Source organism: Gossypium arboreum, chromosome 12 (assembly GCF_025698485.1).
Source record: "Gossypium arboreum isolate Shixiya-1 chromosome 12, ASM2569848v2, whole genome shotgun sequence".
Taxonomy (NCBI): domain Eukaryota; kingdom Viridiplantae; phylum Streptophyta; class Magnoliopsida; order Malvales; family Malvaceae; genus Gossypium; species Gossypium arboreum.
Window position 1 is genome coordinate 96,412,125 of NC_069081.1, and position 20,145 is coordinate 96,432,269.

General features: G+C 32.1%; 1 protein-coding gene across 3 annotated transcripts; it reads right to left on the reverse strand.

The window, feature by feature from the left end:
- Positions 1-11,020: 11,020 nt before the first annotated feature.
- On the reverse strand, positions 11,021-15,433 carry LOC108479941 (peroxisome biogenesis protein 22-like). 3 transcript variants are annotated; one of them, XM_053023254.1, is made up of 9 exons: positions 14,999-15,433; positions 14,305-14,541; positions 14,151-14,198; positions 13,153-13,209; positions 12,971-13,072; positions 11,900-11,965; positions 11,567-11,668; positions 11,342-11,436; positions 11,021-11,143 (listed from the first exon to the last, which is right to left on the reverse strand). In XM_053023254.1, the coding sequence occupies exons 1-9, from the start codon at positions 15,119-15,121 to the stop codon at positions 11,059-11,061; spliced, it is 915 nt and encodes a 304-aa protein (XP_052879214.1). In that variant the 5' UTR covers positions 15,122-15,433; the 3' UTR covers positions 11,021-11,058. The 3 variants fall into 3 exon arrangements, with proteins under 3 accessions (XP_052879214.1, XP_017638296.1, XP_017638297.1); XM_017782807.2 differs by having other exon boundaries at positions 11,021-11,198; positions 14,999-15,432; XM_017782808.2 differs by having other exon boundaries at positions 11,021-11,436; positions 14,999-15,432.
- Positions 15,434-20,145: the final 4,712 nt, after the last annotated feature.

Genomic DNA, 20,145 nt, shown 5'->3' on the forward strand with positions numbered 1-20,145 from the left:
TGCTGCAATCTTAGGCTTTATATTGGATGTTATTTCTGGCATTAGTAAGCCACCAACCACCCGTATGGCTATTTATTAATAGGTGGAGAAAACTGGATTTTAATTTTTTTTAATAGTATTGTATTTTTTGCATGCAAACTATACTCAAAAAATTGAAAATGTTTTTTAGATGGGCGACGACATCGGGAATTGAGACCCTGATCTTGAGCCTCAACATTCGACACACTCTAGAGTGTACTCATACCACTAGGAGCCCCAACAACAACCACCTACCATGGAGGAAATCTTTGGCTTAGCATCTCTGGTTTCGCAATACCCCATCACCCCTGATGATGTGGCATACGATTTTACCAGTTTCTTCATTACACCTGTAGGAACACCGGAGGTCGATCCGAGCATTTATGAATTGCCACATAAAGATGCACCACCTCACTGACAAAGGCAGCTCGACCGTTACACGTCGGGGCTGGGGACAACGCTTGGGTCCACACAATTTTGATTTTTGTAACTATTTACTGTGTTACTTTTTTTATAACTCGTAAACTGAAGTTGAATGGAAATTATTTTTTTGCATTGACGAGTACAAAATGTTACGTAAAATGTTAACCGAATAAAAATATTACTATAAAAAAATTATGCACATGATAGACAAATGATATATGAACAAATAAGAAATTCGAACAAAAAAATACGGACCAAAATTTATTTACGGATACATAAAAATTACAAGAATCATGAAAAAAATAAACACAAAAAATATTACACATCATCTTTTAATCCCTTTGACCGAGAAGATTAATCGACAGAGTAGACACAATGTAGGTAAGTGGGTCGATTGTGGCCAAATGTTCGGCACACTCCGCAATGTTTGGGTTCGTCCGTCTCTTTGACATCCATGTCACCACGAATCATTGTCATATGTGGTCGACCTCTAGGATGTCTATGGAGACTGCGACCTGGCAGCATCTCAAATGCAAGCGATGGTACTTCCTAGTTCAAGACATTTAACATTATGGAAACCCGTTTCCCTATATACGCAATGTGCGTTGCAGCGTGTAGACTTCTTCAATGAATTGTTCGACATTTAGATTAGTGGTTGTACACATTGCGTAGACATGCGCACAAGGATATTGAAGGCTTTAGAACTTCCTAAACTCGCAGCACTTGTTTCATAGATCAACTGCGTAGGACTTGGGCAGAAGTCATGAGAAACGACTGATGTACTTTTGAACTTAGAAAGACTCCATGTTGCGGGAATACAGTTCTACATTCATCGTCTATGCCCTCCGAGTGTTGATTTCCATGGCCTTGCGGACATCCTCAACGTACATGAGTCTAGCCTCCATCTGTTTTACTTTTTTTAGCCCCATCCTTGGCATCAATATGACAAGCTTGTAGAACATTACCGAGAAAAAAACAGAAATTAGCAAATGATGTGTACACTTCAAGATGGAGTTAAACGCCTTTATGAGGTTGGTTGTCATATGTCCATACCAAAACCTATCATCGTAACATTAAGACCACTGTTAGGGTTCCATGCTACCCAACCATTGCCAGAAAGTAGTTGGTAACCCCACTATTTGAGCCTCAAGCCTTGCGAACTTTTACTTGAATCGACGTGGTTCTAGCTCGTACCCTGCGTATACAATTTTAAAAATATATTAAAAAAAGATATGAATAGATAAATTTTGAAAAAAAAATATTTTAAAAAAATACGAATTGATAAATTTTGAAAAAATATTTTAAGAAAATACGATCTGATAAATTTTGAAAAAAAATTAAAAATAAAATACAAAACTGATAAATTTATGGAATGTGGATTGATAAAATATGGAACGTGGCCACATGTTGCTTGTTCTTGAACGAGCAATTTATCACAGTCAATTGTTAACAGTGACCATATTAATTATTAAGAAGGCACAATGGTGACAATAAGATAAAATGGGATTGTATTGAATGAATGGATGTGCAAAGTAGTTGGATGAATTGTTTTCGTAAAGAGTATACAATAAGGAGTTTTCAATCATGGTACTTCTTGTAGACTAAATCCATGATTAAGTAATTGCGAATTATCAGAACTATGTTTCTGGATATAATTGCAATTACTAGAGCCTAATTGTATATGTCTGATTGGTCTCTCCACTAGCTCAAAAAAAGCTCGATCAGACTGCATTTGAATCAGAAGAAAATTCTACAGCTTTGGAAATAATTTAATTGAGTCGATTTATTCGACGTGGAATTAAATTGGGTAGTCGTAAAAATTATTCAACTAAAGAATTTGATTAAAGAATTTTCTTAAAAAAATAATTTAAAAAATCTAAGTGAGTTTTGGAAAAATTAATTTTGATAAAGTAAAATTAAATTACTCAAATTAATTAAAATTAATATGATACTTTTGGAAATTAATTTTTAAGTCAGACAATACCCAATGAGGAAGACAATACCCAGGAAAGAATCCATTTAGACTTCACCTATTATTCTGAATCTGAATTAAATGATTTATTTACTTGTGTCTTGATATGTAAAAATCCCTAAATTATGTTAATATCTCTTTCGAGAGTAATAACAACTGACTTTAGGTTGATTAATTGAAATCTCTTTCTAATTAAAACCCCTATCGTCGCATTAACTCAATTTATGGATTCCCCTATTAGATTTGACTTTAATCTAGTAGATTTATGTCGTCCTATTTCTAGGATTGTATGTAACTCCACTCAATTATGTTAGATCTACTATTAAATAGAGACTTTTGCTCCACTGAAATAAGCACATTAAACATGAATTAATATCCCAAAGAATATTAAAACACGAAATAAATATACATAATTGAGAACAAGAATCAAGTATTTATCGCGTAAAAATAGAAATTAAATAATAAGATTCATCATAGCTTTCATCCTCCCTAGGTATCTAGGGAATTTAGTTCATAATCTAGAATGAAAACATCTCAAAGTTAGGATAACAATAAAACATAAAGAAACTCAATAAAACTTCGAATGAAATTAAATGGAGATATTCAATCTTGAAGGAAATCCGCTTCCCAGTTGATTCCGATGGCGTTCTTCGAGTCTTTTATTCGATCTTCTCTGAATGCTCCTTTAGATCTTCTTCTAATTGATATTTATAAACTTTAGAATGCTCAGAAAGCCTAAAAATTGGGTTTTCCCGCATATTTGGGAAGCAGGGTGCGATATTGACACGGGCTGGCACATGGGCATGTGGCCAACACGTGTGGAAATGCCTAGGCCATGTGGATCCTGAAAACAGCTCTATTTGTCCGATTTCGGCTCGTTTTTCGCTCCTTTCGCTCTCAAATGCTCTCCTAAGTATAGAAACATTAATTTAGAGGATTAGGAGCATCAAATTCACTAATTTACATAATTAATCCAAAAATGCATTAAGAATGAGATTAAATTATGTTACTGTTACATCTTATCGATGCAACGACGACATTCCGGTGGCTGAAAAATGGTCGACTACGATGGGTCTACGGTGGTTAAAAAGTGGAAGAATTACACTCCTGTTGGGACTCTATCAAAGAATTTGATTTTAGATGGACTATTATAAAAATAATATTATTTTAATATATTTAATATTAAATTTAATTTAATACTTATCTTAATAGTATTTTATTAATTTAATATTAAAGTGATTAAGTTTAATCATAGTTAAACTTTCTAAACTCTCCATATATAAAGAGAGTCTTGGGTTATTATTTATGTAACACCCCTCACTCGTATTCAATGTCGGAATAGGGTTATGGAGTATTGCCGGACTTATACCACATTTAAACATACATTTCACATATAATAAATCAAATCATATACATTTCATTCACAACCAAATATTTTTGTCCCTAATACGAGCCTTCGAGGCCCTAAACATGTATCGGAAATGGTTCGAGACTAAACCGATAACTTTGGAAACTTTTCGAATACTTAGAAAAAAAATTTCAAACTAGGGGACACACGCCCGTATAGGCCGGCCGTGTCCCTCACACGGCCAAAGACATGCCCGTGTCACAGGCTATATGGACATTCGAAATGGGAGCACATGGCCGTGTCCTAACCCGTGTTCAACCCCGTGTAACTCTCTGGCTTGGGTCACACGGCAAATACACACACCCGTGTGCCTTTAAAATGGCCATACACGCCCGTGTGCCAAGTCGTGCCAATCCTATAGGGTATACTGGCTTATACCACACGGCCATGTCACACGCCCGTGTGTGAGGTCGTGTGGAGCATACTGACTTCGTTTCAAAATCAACACCAATGGACACACGGCCGTGTAACATAACCATATGTCATACACGGCTGAGACACACGCCCGTGTTTTTGCCCGTGTGGATAAAAATAGGCTATTTACCAAGCCAAATTGCCACCCAAACTTGTGCACACCTACACCCAAATCAAATGGAGCAAACATAGCATAAGTGGGCATCCAATTCAACCACAAGCAAGGCTAAAACATACCATTTCAATACCAAAAACTAACATGTTATAATCCCATGTTTTACTCATTCAAAACATACCAAATTCACATATTCAAATCAACTAATTAAACTTTTCCAAACATGCATCATCATGCACCAATTCACAATCACACAATATAGATCATTCGTATGCATATAAATATAGCCAAATCAACCAAAATAAGCCAAATCACATGGCCAAATATACAAACCAAACCATAGACATTTACAAATCAATTCAAATGGCTAATTTCATAAGCACCACATTTATCAAAAGTCCCTATACATGCATATGACCCAAAACATAATTTCAAAGGTACCAAATGATAGTTAGATAGTGTGAAGCGATCTCATATGGTCCCCAAATCTGAGCTAGCTTTGAAATCACTATAAAGCACAGAGAAATACACAAAGTAAGCTTTATAGCTTAGTAAGTTCGTATAGCATTTATATCAACTCATCATATAAACTCAAATTTAGCCAAAAACATAACATAACATATCTCATATATATCACCAACCTACCACATTTGCAGCTATCAATTTAGATGTAATTTCCTTAATTTTTCATCCTTTCAGTGTATTACTCGGCTCATGTACATACCTATACCTTCTTGTATTTAACTCATATTCATTCACATATTTAAAATATCCGTTAAACCATTTGGAATATTTTTGGATACTCAGGAAACTTGCATACTTAGCGCCAAATAAATAGCCGTAGCTGTACTAATTTAGCACACTAAGTGCCAATGTGTATATATAGCCGAAGCTATCTCAATCTAGCACACTAAGTGCAAATATATAACCGAAACTATCTCGATTTCGCACACTAAGTGCCCATAATTAACCAAGTCATCGACAAACACGACTATAGTCTCGTATACATAATTTATACAACAAAAAAAGCATTTAAAGCATAATTATAATAATGCTTATTACATACGAACTTACCTCGGATGTAAAAACGGCGAAATAAGTCGATTAGTCGATAACTTTGTTTTTCCCCCGATCTAACTCCGAGTTTCACTTTTCTTGATCTATATGATATTAAATTTAGCTTATTTAATAATCCCTCTATTCAATTTAGTCCTAAACACACTTTAAACCACTTTTACACATTTGCCCCTATTGTTTCACCACTTTTACAATTTAGTCTTTATTCCATTAAAACACAATTTCAAACAATTCAATCACAACTCATGCTAGACAAGTTTCAATTAGGTCCCTAGAAGCCCATATTTTTCAATTATTTCACATTTTAACCAGGAAGTTTCCACATTTCACAATTTAATCCCTAATTTGCATTTTTACTAAAAATCACTTTATAAAACTTGTATAATTCACAACCAACATTCATAATCTATCATCAAACATCAAAATACAGATTTATTCATCAATGGCATCATTCAAAATCTTTAACAATTTTGCAAAATAGTCCCTGGACTAGCTAGACCTAGTTGCAACGATCTCAAAAACATATAAATCATTAAAATCAGGACAAAACGGACTTACAATTGAGAAAAGCAATGACCGAACCCTAAATAGCTTCCATGGCTTCTTCTTCCTTTGATTTTCTGTGATGGCAAGAGAAAATGAAAGATTTTTCTTTTGTTTAACATATTTTATCTTAATTATTAACTAATTTACTATATTAACCTTTTAATTTATAAACAAAAATCACTTAAACAATACCCATAATTGTCTACTTACTAATATAATGGGATAATTGCAACATAAATCCATCAACTATTTAATTTCATAGCTAATAAACCCTTTTAGCTTATAGAACTCCAGTTTTTCACTTTACGTGATTTAGTCCTTTTTATCAAATTGACTAGTCAAACTATAAAATTTCTAAACGAAACTTTCACACAATCATTCAATCATACTATAAACATTAAAATAATAATAAAATAAATAATTTGACCTTAAATTTTATGGTTTCTAAACTATTGTTTCGATTTGACTAAAAACGGGCTGTTACAATTTACACACACTTGAATTCAAGAGAAAGTTGTAAAGATAAAATTATTTGAAGAAATTATTTCTAGAGATATTTTTCTTATTTACAACTTAGCCTAAAAGTTTAAAGGAATTGCAAAATTATCCGTCAACTTACAACTTCTTTCAATTTAATCCCCAATTATTCCTAAATTTTGGACTTAAAGAAAACTAGGTGTAACGAGAACATTGGAAATGTGGAGAAAATAAGATGTTGAATTTCGACATCTGAAGCCCTAATGCTGCAACAAAATCGCAGCATCGAGCTTGACGGGAACAAATTGGAAACCTCACTTAAAGAACGCCACATCAACCTTCGGGCTTAACCCATCTCTTAATTAAGTGTTGATGACGACCAAGAATCAGAAAGAATAGGCTCTTTGAAAATGTAAAGGCCCAAATGCTCCCAATAGGACAAAAATAGAATAGGAGTGGGAGTTGAACTAGCCTACCATCTTTTAGAGGCTATAAATACCTCATATTGAGAAAAAAGAGGGGAGTTGCTTGGTACAGAAGAGAGCGTAAATTTTCAGAAGAAAGTAAGCTTGGAAACAAGCTTGGAAACAAAAAAGATAAGAAGCAGAAGAAAGAGAAGAACAAATTTAAAAGAACCACCTTATTTGGCTTGAAATCTCTTCACCATTCTCTTTGCAATTTGTTTCTTTTCTTTTGTTACCTTGAACCATATGTAAGTTTTGCTTGATCATTTTTAATTTGGTGATTATGGGCTAAATGTTTGTTAGCTAGAATAATTATGTAACCCTAATATGGGATTTTTGGTACTTTGATGCTTGTTGCAATATGAGGTTTATTCATTCAAATGCTATTAATGTTTAATGCTTCCTATTGCCTAATCAACACTAGTAGGTAATTGAGTTAATTGCTAATTTTGAAAATGTTGTGATTAATGGATGTAAAACTTGAATGGTGCATGTTTAATTTCTTGATTTTAAATTTGTAATGATATAGACATATATTGTTATCGTGTATAATCTTGTAGGAATGGTGCTTGCAATTGTAATCTTGACTTTAAATTGGCATAGACATATGTTAAATTAATTAAAGGATTGAACATGGTTGCTTCGAGAAAAGGCTATAAACTGTCGATTCCAGATTAATAAACTGTCATATTGTCGCAGCATTGTTACCAGTAGTTGCATATTAGGGGGAAATAATTATTCTGGCTCTTCAATTCATTACTATTAATTTGTGTTGCCGTATTTAAATTGCTTTGCATTCAATCAAATTTTTATTTACTTTCCAAGCTGCCAATTGTTACTTTTGCAATTTATGCCCTAATATCAGTCCATGTGGAAATAATAACTCTAATACTTACTATTATATTACTTACTAACAATAGTGTATATTTGCATGTCATAAAAAAAATCGTTACAAAAGAAAAGTTTCCTTCCTAAGAAAAACTGCTTTAGCAGTTTAATGTGATGATGCTGCGTCCATTAGAAATAAAGATGACATTATGCAATTAAAAAGAAAATGGCAATTGGTCATTTGAATGAAAATGAATTTTGTCGTTGCTATTTATTTTTAACGGCTTTCCTAGTCGATCATATTTCGTCATTGATGAAATTAATGTCATCCATATAACTTACTCTTAGATAATGCAATACTCAAAAGTTGATAATTTTCGTTTTATGATCTTATCTTAAATCACCAGTTTCGAATTAAACTATCCTATAAATTTATTAATTTAATTTCGCATTTATTTTTGTGTAATAGATTTTAGACGTTATAGTCTTATATAAACAAGAAATCTTTAAAAAATTAAATTGAATTCAATAAAATAAATATATTAAAGCTGACGATATTTAAGCATCAATGTTGAATGGAAATACAATAACAAAATAAAAATTAAATTAAATTTATTTAGAAAATAATTATTTTTTCTAATTCTATCAACCTATAAAAGTTTAACACATTATATATATATATATATTTTTAAAAAAATCACATTATATAGTTCAAACATTTTATTATCTTTTACACCTTGTAAGTTTATTTCACCTTTTAATTAAAGGTGGAGAAATTTGAACGGTTTTATTTCCTTTTATTTGTCTTCTACTTTGAAAATACAATTTAACAAAAGTAATATTCCATTTTAGAAATTCCATAACTTTGGTAGAAAACCAAATTTAACATATTTAACTTCAATATAATAAATAATATCTTCTTTTACCTCACCTTTTAGAATTAGTTACAAATACCAATTACTTCTTTCATATCAAATAAATTCATCACATCAAGTCAAGTTAAGATATTAGTTTCACATCACCCACCTAAGGTATTATCCCTCTACACATTACTCAATTCAGGTATCATATATATCAATTTTCAAACACGCGGTGAAGTTAAAAAATGGACCGAAATTAAATTATATATTTTTATGATAGAAAAAAATATTTTTTATTTTAATAGTTTATATTTTTATAATTTTAGAGGATTAAATTAAATTTTTTATTATTTTGAGAAACTAAAATACAATTTTACCATTATAAATCTTATAATGTTTTATGTAATACATATTATGGAATATATTACTCAATTTCATAATCCCATACAACCTCCATTTGCATAATGTAATAAATACTGTAACATGGTAATTTTTTTTATAATAACACAAAATCTTATGAGAATTGTTTTATTACACAAAACATTATGTAAATGGTAAGAGATTGTATAATTGTATAATATATTGTAATTCATGCTACATAAAATATGTAATAAATACTATAATGGGTTAAATTTTTTGTATTATCACATCTTATGAGAATTTATATGTGTATTACTGTAGGTGATAAGAAAGTGTGTAATCGGGTAATATACTGTAAACCGTTTACACAATATATTACAAGATATGTTATAAATATTGTGATAGGATAATGTATTTTTTTTCTTGTAATAACACAAAACCTTATGAGAACTGATTGTTCTATTACCAAAATATTATCCAGGTAGTGAAAATTGTGAAATCGACTAATATATATTTTAAACTATATTACACATGTAATGGGTATATATATATATATATATATATATATATATATTTGTAATAACACATTACTCTATGAAAATTGTTCTATACACAATATTATGTAGGTCGTAACAAAAATATGTAATCGAGTGGTATGTATTGTAAATTGTGTTATACAATATATTTCAAGATTTGAAATAAATATTGTAATAGAGTTTTTAATAGCATAAAGTATTTTATACAATATTTAGGGTAGGGGATATAAGAGATAAGGTTTGAACCCATATCAAACGTGTGTATGAAAAAAGCTTTAATTACCACTTTAAATAAGGTAAAACAAAAAATATTTTATGTTTATTATCTTATAATTGGAAATTTTATTCTATAATTTCTATTACCCAATACATTATAACACATATAATAAATATTGTAATGAAATAATACAAGTAGTGTTGATACTAATGTTCAACGAAGAGATGATGGTGGTGACGGTGAGACTGATTCACCTATGAGAGGCAGAGAGTCGAATGAAAGAAAAAGGAAAGAGGAGATAAGAAGAGTAAATAGTAGGTTTTTAGATCATATATTTGATCCAAAAATGTTAGAACTAACAATCTCATACTATCATGTGTCTCATTAGGGATATAACAGATGGGCAATACTTTATGATGAGCTTACCCTAAAAATCTTAAGGTAGAAGTCCCCGGAATAAGTCATGATAAAATCCAAAAATTTATAATGTCAAATTGACCTTACTTGTTTAATATTTTTCCCTTTTTGGTTAAATCTGGTTTTACTCCAAAGTTTGTCTCTATGCAGAAGCATGCTTTTTACATTAATAAATAAAAGCTCAGGTTAGAGATTCAATCATTATCTTTATTTTTAGTTACAGATTGGGCTTGTTATATAAAGTTTTTAGTTAAAATATTAAACAATTAATTATATAATTTTGATATTAAATAACTATTAATACAACAATTGTTTATCAAAATGTGCATTTGATTTACTGATACGATTAGATATCAAATTTCAATATTTACAATTACAGAAAGGTTAATGCACTATTCGGAGTTTAACTTGGTAAGTATTTCCTATATTTCAACTTCAATTTTTTTTATTCAAATTAACCCTTGAATTTGACAATTATCCCATATCGAGACCTAAACTTTTTTTATTCAAGTTAGTCTCTAAACGTCACAATTATTCTCAAATTAGAGCTTGAACTTTTTTTTTTGTCCAAGTTACTCTTTACATTTCCTTAAAAAATTGGACAAAACAAAATTCAGACTTGAATACAATAAGTTCAAGAAGTAACTTGAAAAAAAAAATCTAGGCCCAAAAAATTGGACTTAACCCTTCACCAAAAAATTCATTGTTTAACTGGTTGAACCACACAAGTGCTCTCTAGGGACGGTGATAGACCAAATAGATCAGATTTCCAGTTAAACCAATGCAATCGATCAGTCAAGCTTTTTCAACACTGGAATACACGCAATATTCCAATAACAAAGCAATAACAAAGCGAGTAAAGCAGCCAACTCAGTAGAGGCAACAATATAAGAACTTTTTTATGATATCATATCCTTGAAAGTAAATTAAAAATATTGGATGTAGTTCCTCCAGTGAAAAAAAAAGAAAGAAAGAAAGAAAAAGAAAAAAAGTTCAAACGTGAACCCCTCCCTGTTTCACAAATTTTGAAACAAATAAATCTTCTCCCTTATAGTTATCCTAAAAACTGACATCAGCACAAGGGGTGCCAAAAGAAAGAAAAATATCAGGCTTTAACCAAAAAGGATGCATACAAGGGCCAAAAGGGAGCAAACAAAAACTTCAAAACATATTTGCATGTTTTCATATCAGTTCAAGTGTCAAACTTACCCAAAGAATTGTTCCAAGGATGGAGAACTGAGCACTTTACCGGTAGTCCATTCAGTTTTGACAGGGGATACGTGGAGCTGATATTTGATGAACCTCTGCAAAGAATAAAAATATAAATTCCCAAAATCATAGGCATTGTCAAGAGAATATTACTGATATTTAAACATTTTAAGTGCTGCTGAAAAAGAATTATCTTGAAGATTATGGGAATTAATCGAATAATACAGCTAACTGAGAAACTATTTCAGGATTTGTGTCAATATGCCAATCAGGTTCTAGCTGCCGAACAAAAGATGTCCTCCCATTCTCTGTACTACAAAAGAGAACCTGCCGATTCATTTCAGGCAAAGTAAATACTAAATATATGAACCAAAACATGATAGAACATCAACATTATGAAATTAGGAAAGGAAAGAAAATCAACCAATTTATATCCTAATACTTCATAGCAGGCACCAGAAATCATGGTCCTGACATATCCTCCCTGACTGGAGGATCAATTAGGCTTGAGATATCTAAACACAAGTTATATGCAATCACAATCGGGCCAATGCTTACCTTGTCCTTCACCAAGCCACCGGAGGTGAAAATCCCTGCATTTTCCAAGGCCAGAAGAACATTTTTCTGCAGACAAACACTTCATGAAGTTAGTCACTAGGAAAAACACATGATGTAAAAATATGCTAGTAGCCTAATACAAGCACAACCATGACAAAGAAATACCATACAACTATTGCATGCAATAAAGAGGAATACTGCAAATATCTAGTTATGGTATATTATCTAGGATTAAATTTTATATTTTACATAAGTGATTGTAATGTCAATATATAGTAAGGTTATTTTATATTAGATAGCATTTTTACCTCTTTTCCGAGTATTAGATTTTTAGGCTATGTATGGCACGTTATTTTAGCTTTATTTAGGCTCAAAAAAATTATTATTTGAGGCACTGTGGTCATTTAGAATTTCTCCCTCTATTCTATCTGGTTTTCTCCCCCGTTCTCTTGTCTCCTCCAATTTCCTTTCTGTCTCCTTAAGGCTTTGCTTGGTAGAATGAAAAGAAAATTGAAAGAGTAGAAAAATAGAAAGATGAAAAATATAATTGTTCTTTCCATTGGTGTACTTGGTAGGAAGGATGGAAAAGTTGAAAGAAAAAATAGTTTTCTTCCCATTTGCTACTTGGTAGAGTTGAAAACTAAGAGGAAGGAAAATAAAACCTTTTAAAATTGCATAATTTTGAACTAACATTCATGCACCTCTCATTTTCTTTCCTCTTATCATTCCAATTTGGAATTATTTGTTTTTATGCATTACCATGGACAATAGGCATCTCCTTGTGTCCTTTCCTACCAAGCACACTTAAAATTCATTTTCTTTCCACTTTTCCACTCCCTCCAATCCTTTCATTTTCCCACGTGCCCAAGCACACCCTAAATGTTCTTGTCCATTTCTGAGTTATTCCCTATCTTCTTATGTTCCGTCTCCTCTAGCTACTTGTTCAATCAATATAATGCATTCAGTGCAAAAGCCTTGACGCACCTAATATGTAAGAAAGATATTTAAGGAAAATTGATAGCATTGGAAAAATAAGCATAAACAATACCATAGAACAAGGTTTGAACTCACTTCACTTTCATCGTCAATAACCCTCTCCATGAGATAAAGATCACAAAATTTGGTAATCTCCAACAGCACATCCAACACAGAGGGCCTTACAGTTGCTTTTGTCTATCCAGAATCAAAGAGATCAAATTAATTATTTGCAGATACTAGTTACAAAAACAAAGCTCACCAAAAAGATTCCCCACCTGCAGCTCCTCTGGACTGCTTTCCTCAAGGATCACTCCAAGTAAACGACATGTTACCTACACCAATAAGTCATCAAAACATTACAGTTGGAGGAAGAATAAAAATTGGTTCTGCCCAATGGTTTATAAACTGCATAAGAATCAAAGGCATGTCCCTGATCTTAACAAGTCAGTCATAATTATGCACAAAAACCTGCTTAGCTGAACTTGGATGTCACTTTGCTTATGGGAAAGTTTAGCTAAAGTTACTAGCAGTTATATGAGAAAATTAGCTATTGGATTCTAAATTATAAACTTAATTAATATTACCAGAATCAATTCATCCAATTCAGCTGCTAGTAGTAGTATGACAGCTTTTATAACCAACAACAGTAATGATTCTCATCTCAGAAATAACTAAAGTACTAACCACATAATATAGGAGTTGGGTGCACATTCAAGACAGATTTCTAAAAGTTAAGATTACAACAGCAAGAAGCTGTGATAGCAATTCAGTTAACACTGCTGATTGGAACTAGATATTACATTTTGACATTTATTTTAGAAATTTATTCTGATAAAGCATCCAGTGAACAAACTAAATAAGGAGATAGGACCGTTTAAAAAATTGACAGTAACAAAGTTCCCATAAATCCCAATACTCAGAAGAGAAAAACCTTTAGATAAGATGGTTATATGAGAAGTCTCATAAAAGCTGTTCAGAAAGCCAGGCCAGTATACTAAGCTACAAGCATATAAACCAAAAATTTTCAAGCAAACATCACCTTTAATGGCGCCTAGAATCCCATTAAGAAAGATGGCCTAGAATCCCATCTCCTAAAGAATCTCATTTCCACAAGTAAAAACTTTTTCTGCTTTTCGTGAATTGCGAGCATTGATTATTAATCCTTACCAAAGGAGTGTGATAATTGTGACTAAGAATCCTACTTCCAGAAACCAACAGACAAATAAAATAAGTACTAAACAACCCTTACAGCATTAAGGAGTATGTAAGTTACCTTTCTACCTTCATTCAGTTTCTGCCTAACTATTTGCCCCAATGTTGGCTGCAAAATAAGGAAAAGAGAGATGCAAATTACCAAAAAGAAAAAATCAAGACCAATCTAATTGACAATGATAAACATATCAATCTGTTTCAGTAAGAGGCAATACCTTTACTGGCTGGAAAAACTCATCAAAGGTGTTTTGTGCTCTTAAATCCTCTGAAGATGAATAAACTCCAGAAGGCATCAAAGTTATATTTGACTGAGTACGGATAGCAGTGCTACTAGTTGTTGGAGCTTGACGTTTCGGTTGCCTTCTTGTTGGTGGTGCAGGTGATCTTGTCAACCTATAGGTAAAGATAATTGCAACAGCAAGCCCTGCAATAGCCCCAACAGATCGAGGATCCTGATGCAGTAGGGATGTTGTAAGAATCATACGTTATTATCCAAAACATTTCAGTTACACGCTAACTTATCTGGGCTGAAAAGAAAATGAAGGATGAAGTAAGAGTAGTTCTACATGCCTGAGGGCAAGGTAAGTGCCCCCCACCCCCTCCTTTTATAAAAAAAAAAAACCCAACAATTCCACCAGACATGCATATAATTGCTAGTACTACGGGTTTATTTGAGGTTTCTTTGCCACACTCGAGTTCAAAAGTCAATTGGGTAAAAAAGAAGTAACATATGAGACGAAATTAACATCAATTACCAAATCGATATTCCGCTATAATCACCAATAAAGGCCTAAATTCTATAACTAAATATTAAGAACATAAAATTCGCAGTCTAACAACAAGAAGGTGAATCAGATCCGCGTAAAAAAAAAAAAACGAGAGGCGAATTTAAGAGAGAAAGAAAAGAACCAGTTTTTGGAGAGAGATCGAGAAGAGATTGGACATTTTGAGGGCGAGATAGGTTCCGAGCCGCTTGATCAGCTGAATGAGCTCGTCCTTGAATGAGGACAAATACGACGGCGGCTCAGCCATAACCGCTCAATTGATAAGACGATGTGGCGGTTAATGGAGTAAAGCGTCCTTGTTGTGGCGTAATAGAGGAAGCTTTCAGATTCTCAGGTGCTCACCATTTTAATTAAATCACTCCTCAAAATTACAATTTCTCTCCGTAAAGCCCTTCTTCTTTTGCGTCAACGATGGATGGTAAATACGAGTTTCGATTTCCCCTCTCCTTTTTGGTTATTTTTTTTCTTCGGTTAGAAAATAGATTTCGACTGTTTTAATGGAAAGGAAATTTGAGTTTTCCTTATCGGAGGATAATATTCTACTTGTCGTTTATATAATTTCTTATGTTGCATCAATAATAATGTTATTATACACCTTTTAGAATTAAAAAAAAAAAGCTTACACATGTAATAAAAATGATTTATTTAAATTTAATATACAATTTTATAAGTGTTAACAACTCTTAAAATTTAATATCAATATTTTAATTAGAATAAAATATTTAAATTAACTAATGACATTATAAAATTAAAGTTTTAAATTATAAAAAATTAAAGTATAGAGATTAAATCTTAATTTTGAGCATAATATAAGGACCAAAGCTGAATTTGATAATTATTTCTATAATTTCAAAAAGAAATAAGTATTAAAATTAAAATTAAGTTAAAGAAAGAAAACAAACAATGGGAACTTGTCGTGGCCATCCTTTTATAAATTGTAAGATTGATACACGAATAAGTTGTCAGCAAAGATAATAGTTTCATCTTGTTTAAGATATGACAGAGGGCCGATGAGAAAGATGGTCGAGATTTTGGTAGGCAGGAAAAAAGTTAATGGTCTTTCCCCTCTCCTTAGGCTCCTATATCTTCTCTTAATGGCTAAGAGATCCATCATCATTTTTGCAATTTATTCTTCAAACTTCATTTAACATTTTGTCAACTGGTGCATTTAGCTTGCGAGAGTCTCAAGCACTAAGTGGTTGAATCCCCTTGATTAGATTTAGTTGTGAATTAGTATTTACCAACGTCGGATCTAGACATCATGGAAATATAAATATAGAACTCCTTTTTTGGTGTGTTTGCACTGTTGATGTTTGAATTTCAATGAATGGTTTTTGAGAGTGATTTTAAAAATTGACTCAACACCATAAAAACCCTTGAAAACTGATACCTAATAATGCAAAAATCAAGATAAAAAAAGAGATAGAGATTAAAAAAAAAAAGCTCTATGAAGCCCTAGAATTACTTAGAGTTCAAAAATGTCAATTAACAAGCAGATTTTTTCTTTGAAACCCTTTAATTGAAAAATCAACTAGAAATGTCAATAAGACTATAAAGAAACTTAAAATTTGAAAACTTTTTTTAACGTAGCAAAGTAGCTAGAAAGAAGAATTCAAACTTTATAAAAACAAGTAAAATATCTATCCTTACTCAATATAACAACACTTTTCGTAGTAAGAAAAATGGTAAAATATAAAATTAGTACCCGAACTTGTCCACTTCATCCAAATTGGTACTTACGATTTCTTTTGTCTTAGATTGGTACTCGAAATTTTTTCCTGTCCACTATATTGGTACCCGAGTCTAACATCGTTACTTTTTTACTGATGTGGCAGCGTTAGCCAATCACATGCTGCCACGTGGTGTCCTCTTTGGCCCTTATTTTTTGGTCTTTTTTTTCTTTTTTTTTCATTTCCCTCTTCTACTTTTTCCTACCCTAGCCACCCTACTTCTACACCACTGTTAGGCCACCATTCGACCTCCTTCGGTGATCTTTCCGACCAAAGACGACCACCGTCCGGACTCTTTTTGAAATTAATGGTTTTGAAATGGAAGAAGAGTTGGGTAATTCCAAAACGAAGTGAGCTCGTAATCACAATAAAAACAAATTAGGTGACTTAGAAAAATAAGCAAATTGCCTCAATTATCAGCAAAATTGGAATGATAACGCAACCTGGTAGCCTCTAGCATATTAGAAACCTCTTGAGCAATCTCTGAGCATTTCGAGAAATGGTCATCAATCTCATTCAAAACCAACATCAAATTCACATTAGAAACAACCTTTACCATTCTCTTAAAATCTGCTAGAAATGTTTTCCAATGCTCCATTTGTACATGCTGTTTTAGGAATTTTTTGTGTTTTCACGTTCGTGGTCTCTTTCGATAGAGATTCACAAATATTGATTCAGGTCAAGGATTCTCAGTTTGATGATCCAAATGGATGATACGTGATTAGGTTATTTCGACGCCAGATCAAAGTCTGTGTAATTAGATCAGTGTTAGCTGTGAATCTCATAACTTTACTGTTGTTTCAATTGCTTTTTTTGGGTTTGGAATCTCCAGAGGTTTCCATTTGAGTTTTGTCAAATTTAGACCCTTCGTTGGGTTTCGAACTCTTTATCTCGTTGAAGAAGTACTGACAATCGAACCAGATTGGGTTTTCCATGTTTCATTTTTTGCAACTAGTTGAATTGCATAAATAGGCAATTTTTCTGTGAAAGACTGTTTGGATCTAGGGCAATTTTTCTTTTTTTAAAAAAAAAAATGATTTAATGGAATTTTTGTGTATAGTGATGTCTTTGCATTTAGATCTTGTTGTGCTTTACCCAGGTTTGGAATCGGTTGAGAAACCATCGTCGTTGTTTCTAGGAACAAAGTGGCGGATGTTTGGATAAGAGGAAAGTAAAAAAAAAAATGGTGTGGCAACCATAAAGCTTAAAAAAGGGAGATGAAGAAGATAGGAAAAAGAAAAAAGGGTAAATAAGGGAAAATGAAAAAAAAGAAAAAGAGGTACAAATAGGATGGTGTCGCGCGAGTAGCCAACGCTGCCATGTTAGCAAAAAAGTAACTACGATAGGCTCAGGTACCAATATAGTTGACAGAAAAATGTTCGGGTACCACATAACTATCAATATGAGAGAAGTGGATAAGTTCGGATACCAATTTTATATTTAACCTTAAGAAAAAAAATTACTTTATTGATTGATTTGAAGTAGGTTGCTAAGCCTCTTATTTATAGGTTAGTACATAGATTTTGAAATAAGAAAAGGTAAACTTATTTAAATTCAAAACATCCTAATCATCTAAGATAAAAATAAAAAATAAAACTAGTAATGTTTATTTATCTAAAATAAATAAATGGATAAAAGCTAAAAGAATCTAGTTTATATTTAAAAGCAAAAAAAAAAACTAGTTTAAAAAAACTTATTTATCCAAAACAAATATAGGATATTACAATTAAAATTTTTTTTTTGTCCAATTATTATAAATTTTGTCCAAAACTCAAAAATGTCAGGATTTTATTCAAAAAATTGTTCAAATTTGACCTTATCCATGCTTGTATCATTTTTTTTTATGAAGTCTTAATTGATTTTTTGAATTTGTCTTGAGGACTCTTTTACCATTCGATCATGTAACACCTCAATACTTAACTCAATTGTCGGGTCCGAGCTACAAGGTGTCACATTCATTATCAGAGCAACTAGGATCAAATTATATTCGATTTAGAGCCATTAAACATCCAAAATATGAGTAATACATACGTATAATACAATATGTAATCATTTACGAGTTTTATATGAGCTTACGAAAGCTCTTTTGTTAACCTGAGGTCGTATTAGGACCAAATTGTAAAGATTCCAAAATCTCAAGTTGATGCTGCAACTTTGAAGGCTCCTCGTCGTGACATAACTCACTAACTAGATCTCGTCGCAACGTTAAGAGTATGTTGTCATGATATGATTCTCTATTTTGAAAATGGCCAAAATGGCACAGACCTGCATCACCTAGTAATTCATTTCCATCAACACCAATTTCAATTTGAACTAAAATGCCATTTCCAATATACATTTCCAGCATTTTTCATCATTTACATATTCATTTGTAATTCATATTTATACATACCGTGTTTGACACTTATGCAACTTCAAAACATTACTAAATGGACATATACATTTGAGTATGATCATAAATAGTTCATGTTCTCATATAAAGTATTTAAATGCCAAAACCATCTACACAATCCAACCATTTGATAATTTCTAATTCACTAGTCTAAGTTCTAATATGACATAATCATATATGCAAAAACCAAATCAACCTAGTTATATGCCATATAATGAACAAAAAGAGACTATACAAACATAGCTGAGTTCAAGATTGGCTCTTGCATGCTGGAATCACTTCTCAGGGCCTCGAGATAAACCTAAACTTGTGCACAAGAAAACAAATTGTACGCTAAACAATAAAGCTCAGTGGTATTTCCATGATTCAAGTCAATTGTAACACCCCAAACCCGACCTAGAAGTTTAGACCGAATTCGAGATGCTATATTGATCACCAAAGTGATCATGAGAAAATTTTACAAAAATAAACCCCTTTATTACTTAAGAACATTTCCGAAAACATTTATTCCATAGCAAACCAAAAACCAATAATCAATTTAAAAAAAAAACTTCGTCCGAAAAGTTCTAGTCTAAATGTACGAATAAAACATATAACGAAAAATTGTACCACTGTCTTATAAAACTTTACAGTTCAACTTAAACCAAATAGCAATTAAAAATTGAAATAAAACTTATAGTTCATTTTCCTCCAAAACTGTCCGAAACCTCCGCGTACTGAGCCCATCAACAGAATCTAGAACTGTACCTAAAAGGGGAAACAGAAGAGGGAGTGAGCTACTCAAGCTCAGTGTGAGAACAACCAATTAAACTATAGAAACGGAAACAGGAAACTAGAAGCAGTTCAAAAGCAGAACATACTTACAGATAGATGACAGTTAAGTGAATTCGCCTAAAATCAAACACACACCATATGTACTTTACAGTTATATGGGTCACTCAGACACACAGAGTCTCACGTGCCATTCAGGCACAGTAGCAATAATCCTCAAAAAGTCATAGCAACTATCTAGTCAGACAATTGCAGTCAAGTCTACACAATTCTTATAGGCACAAGTGCCTTTGAATCGAACAGTCAAATACTTATGCTATTAAGAGAATTGGAGGTTTACGGGAAATATGTCAAATACTTATGCTACCTTCACTGATC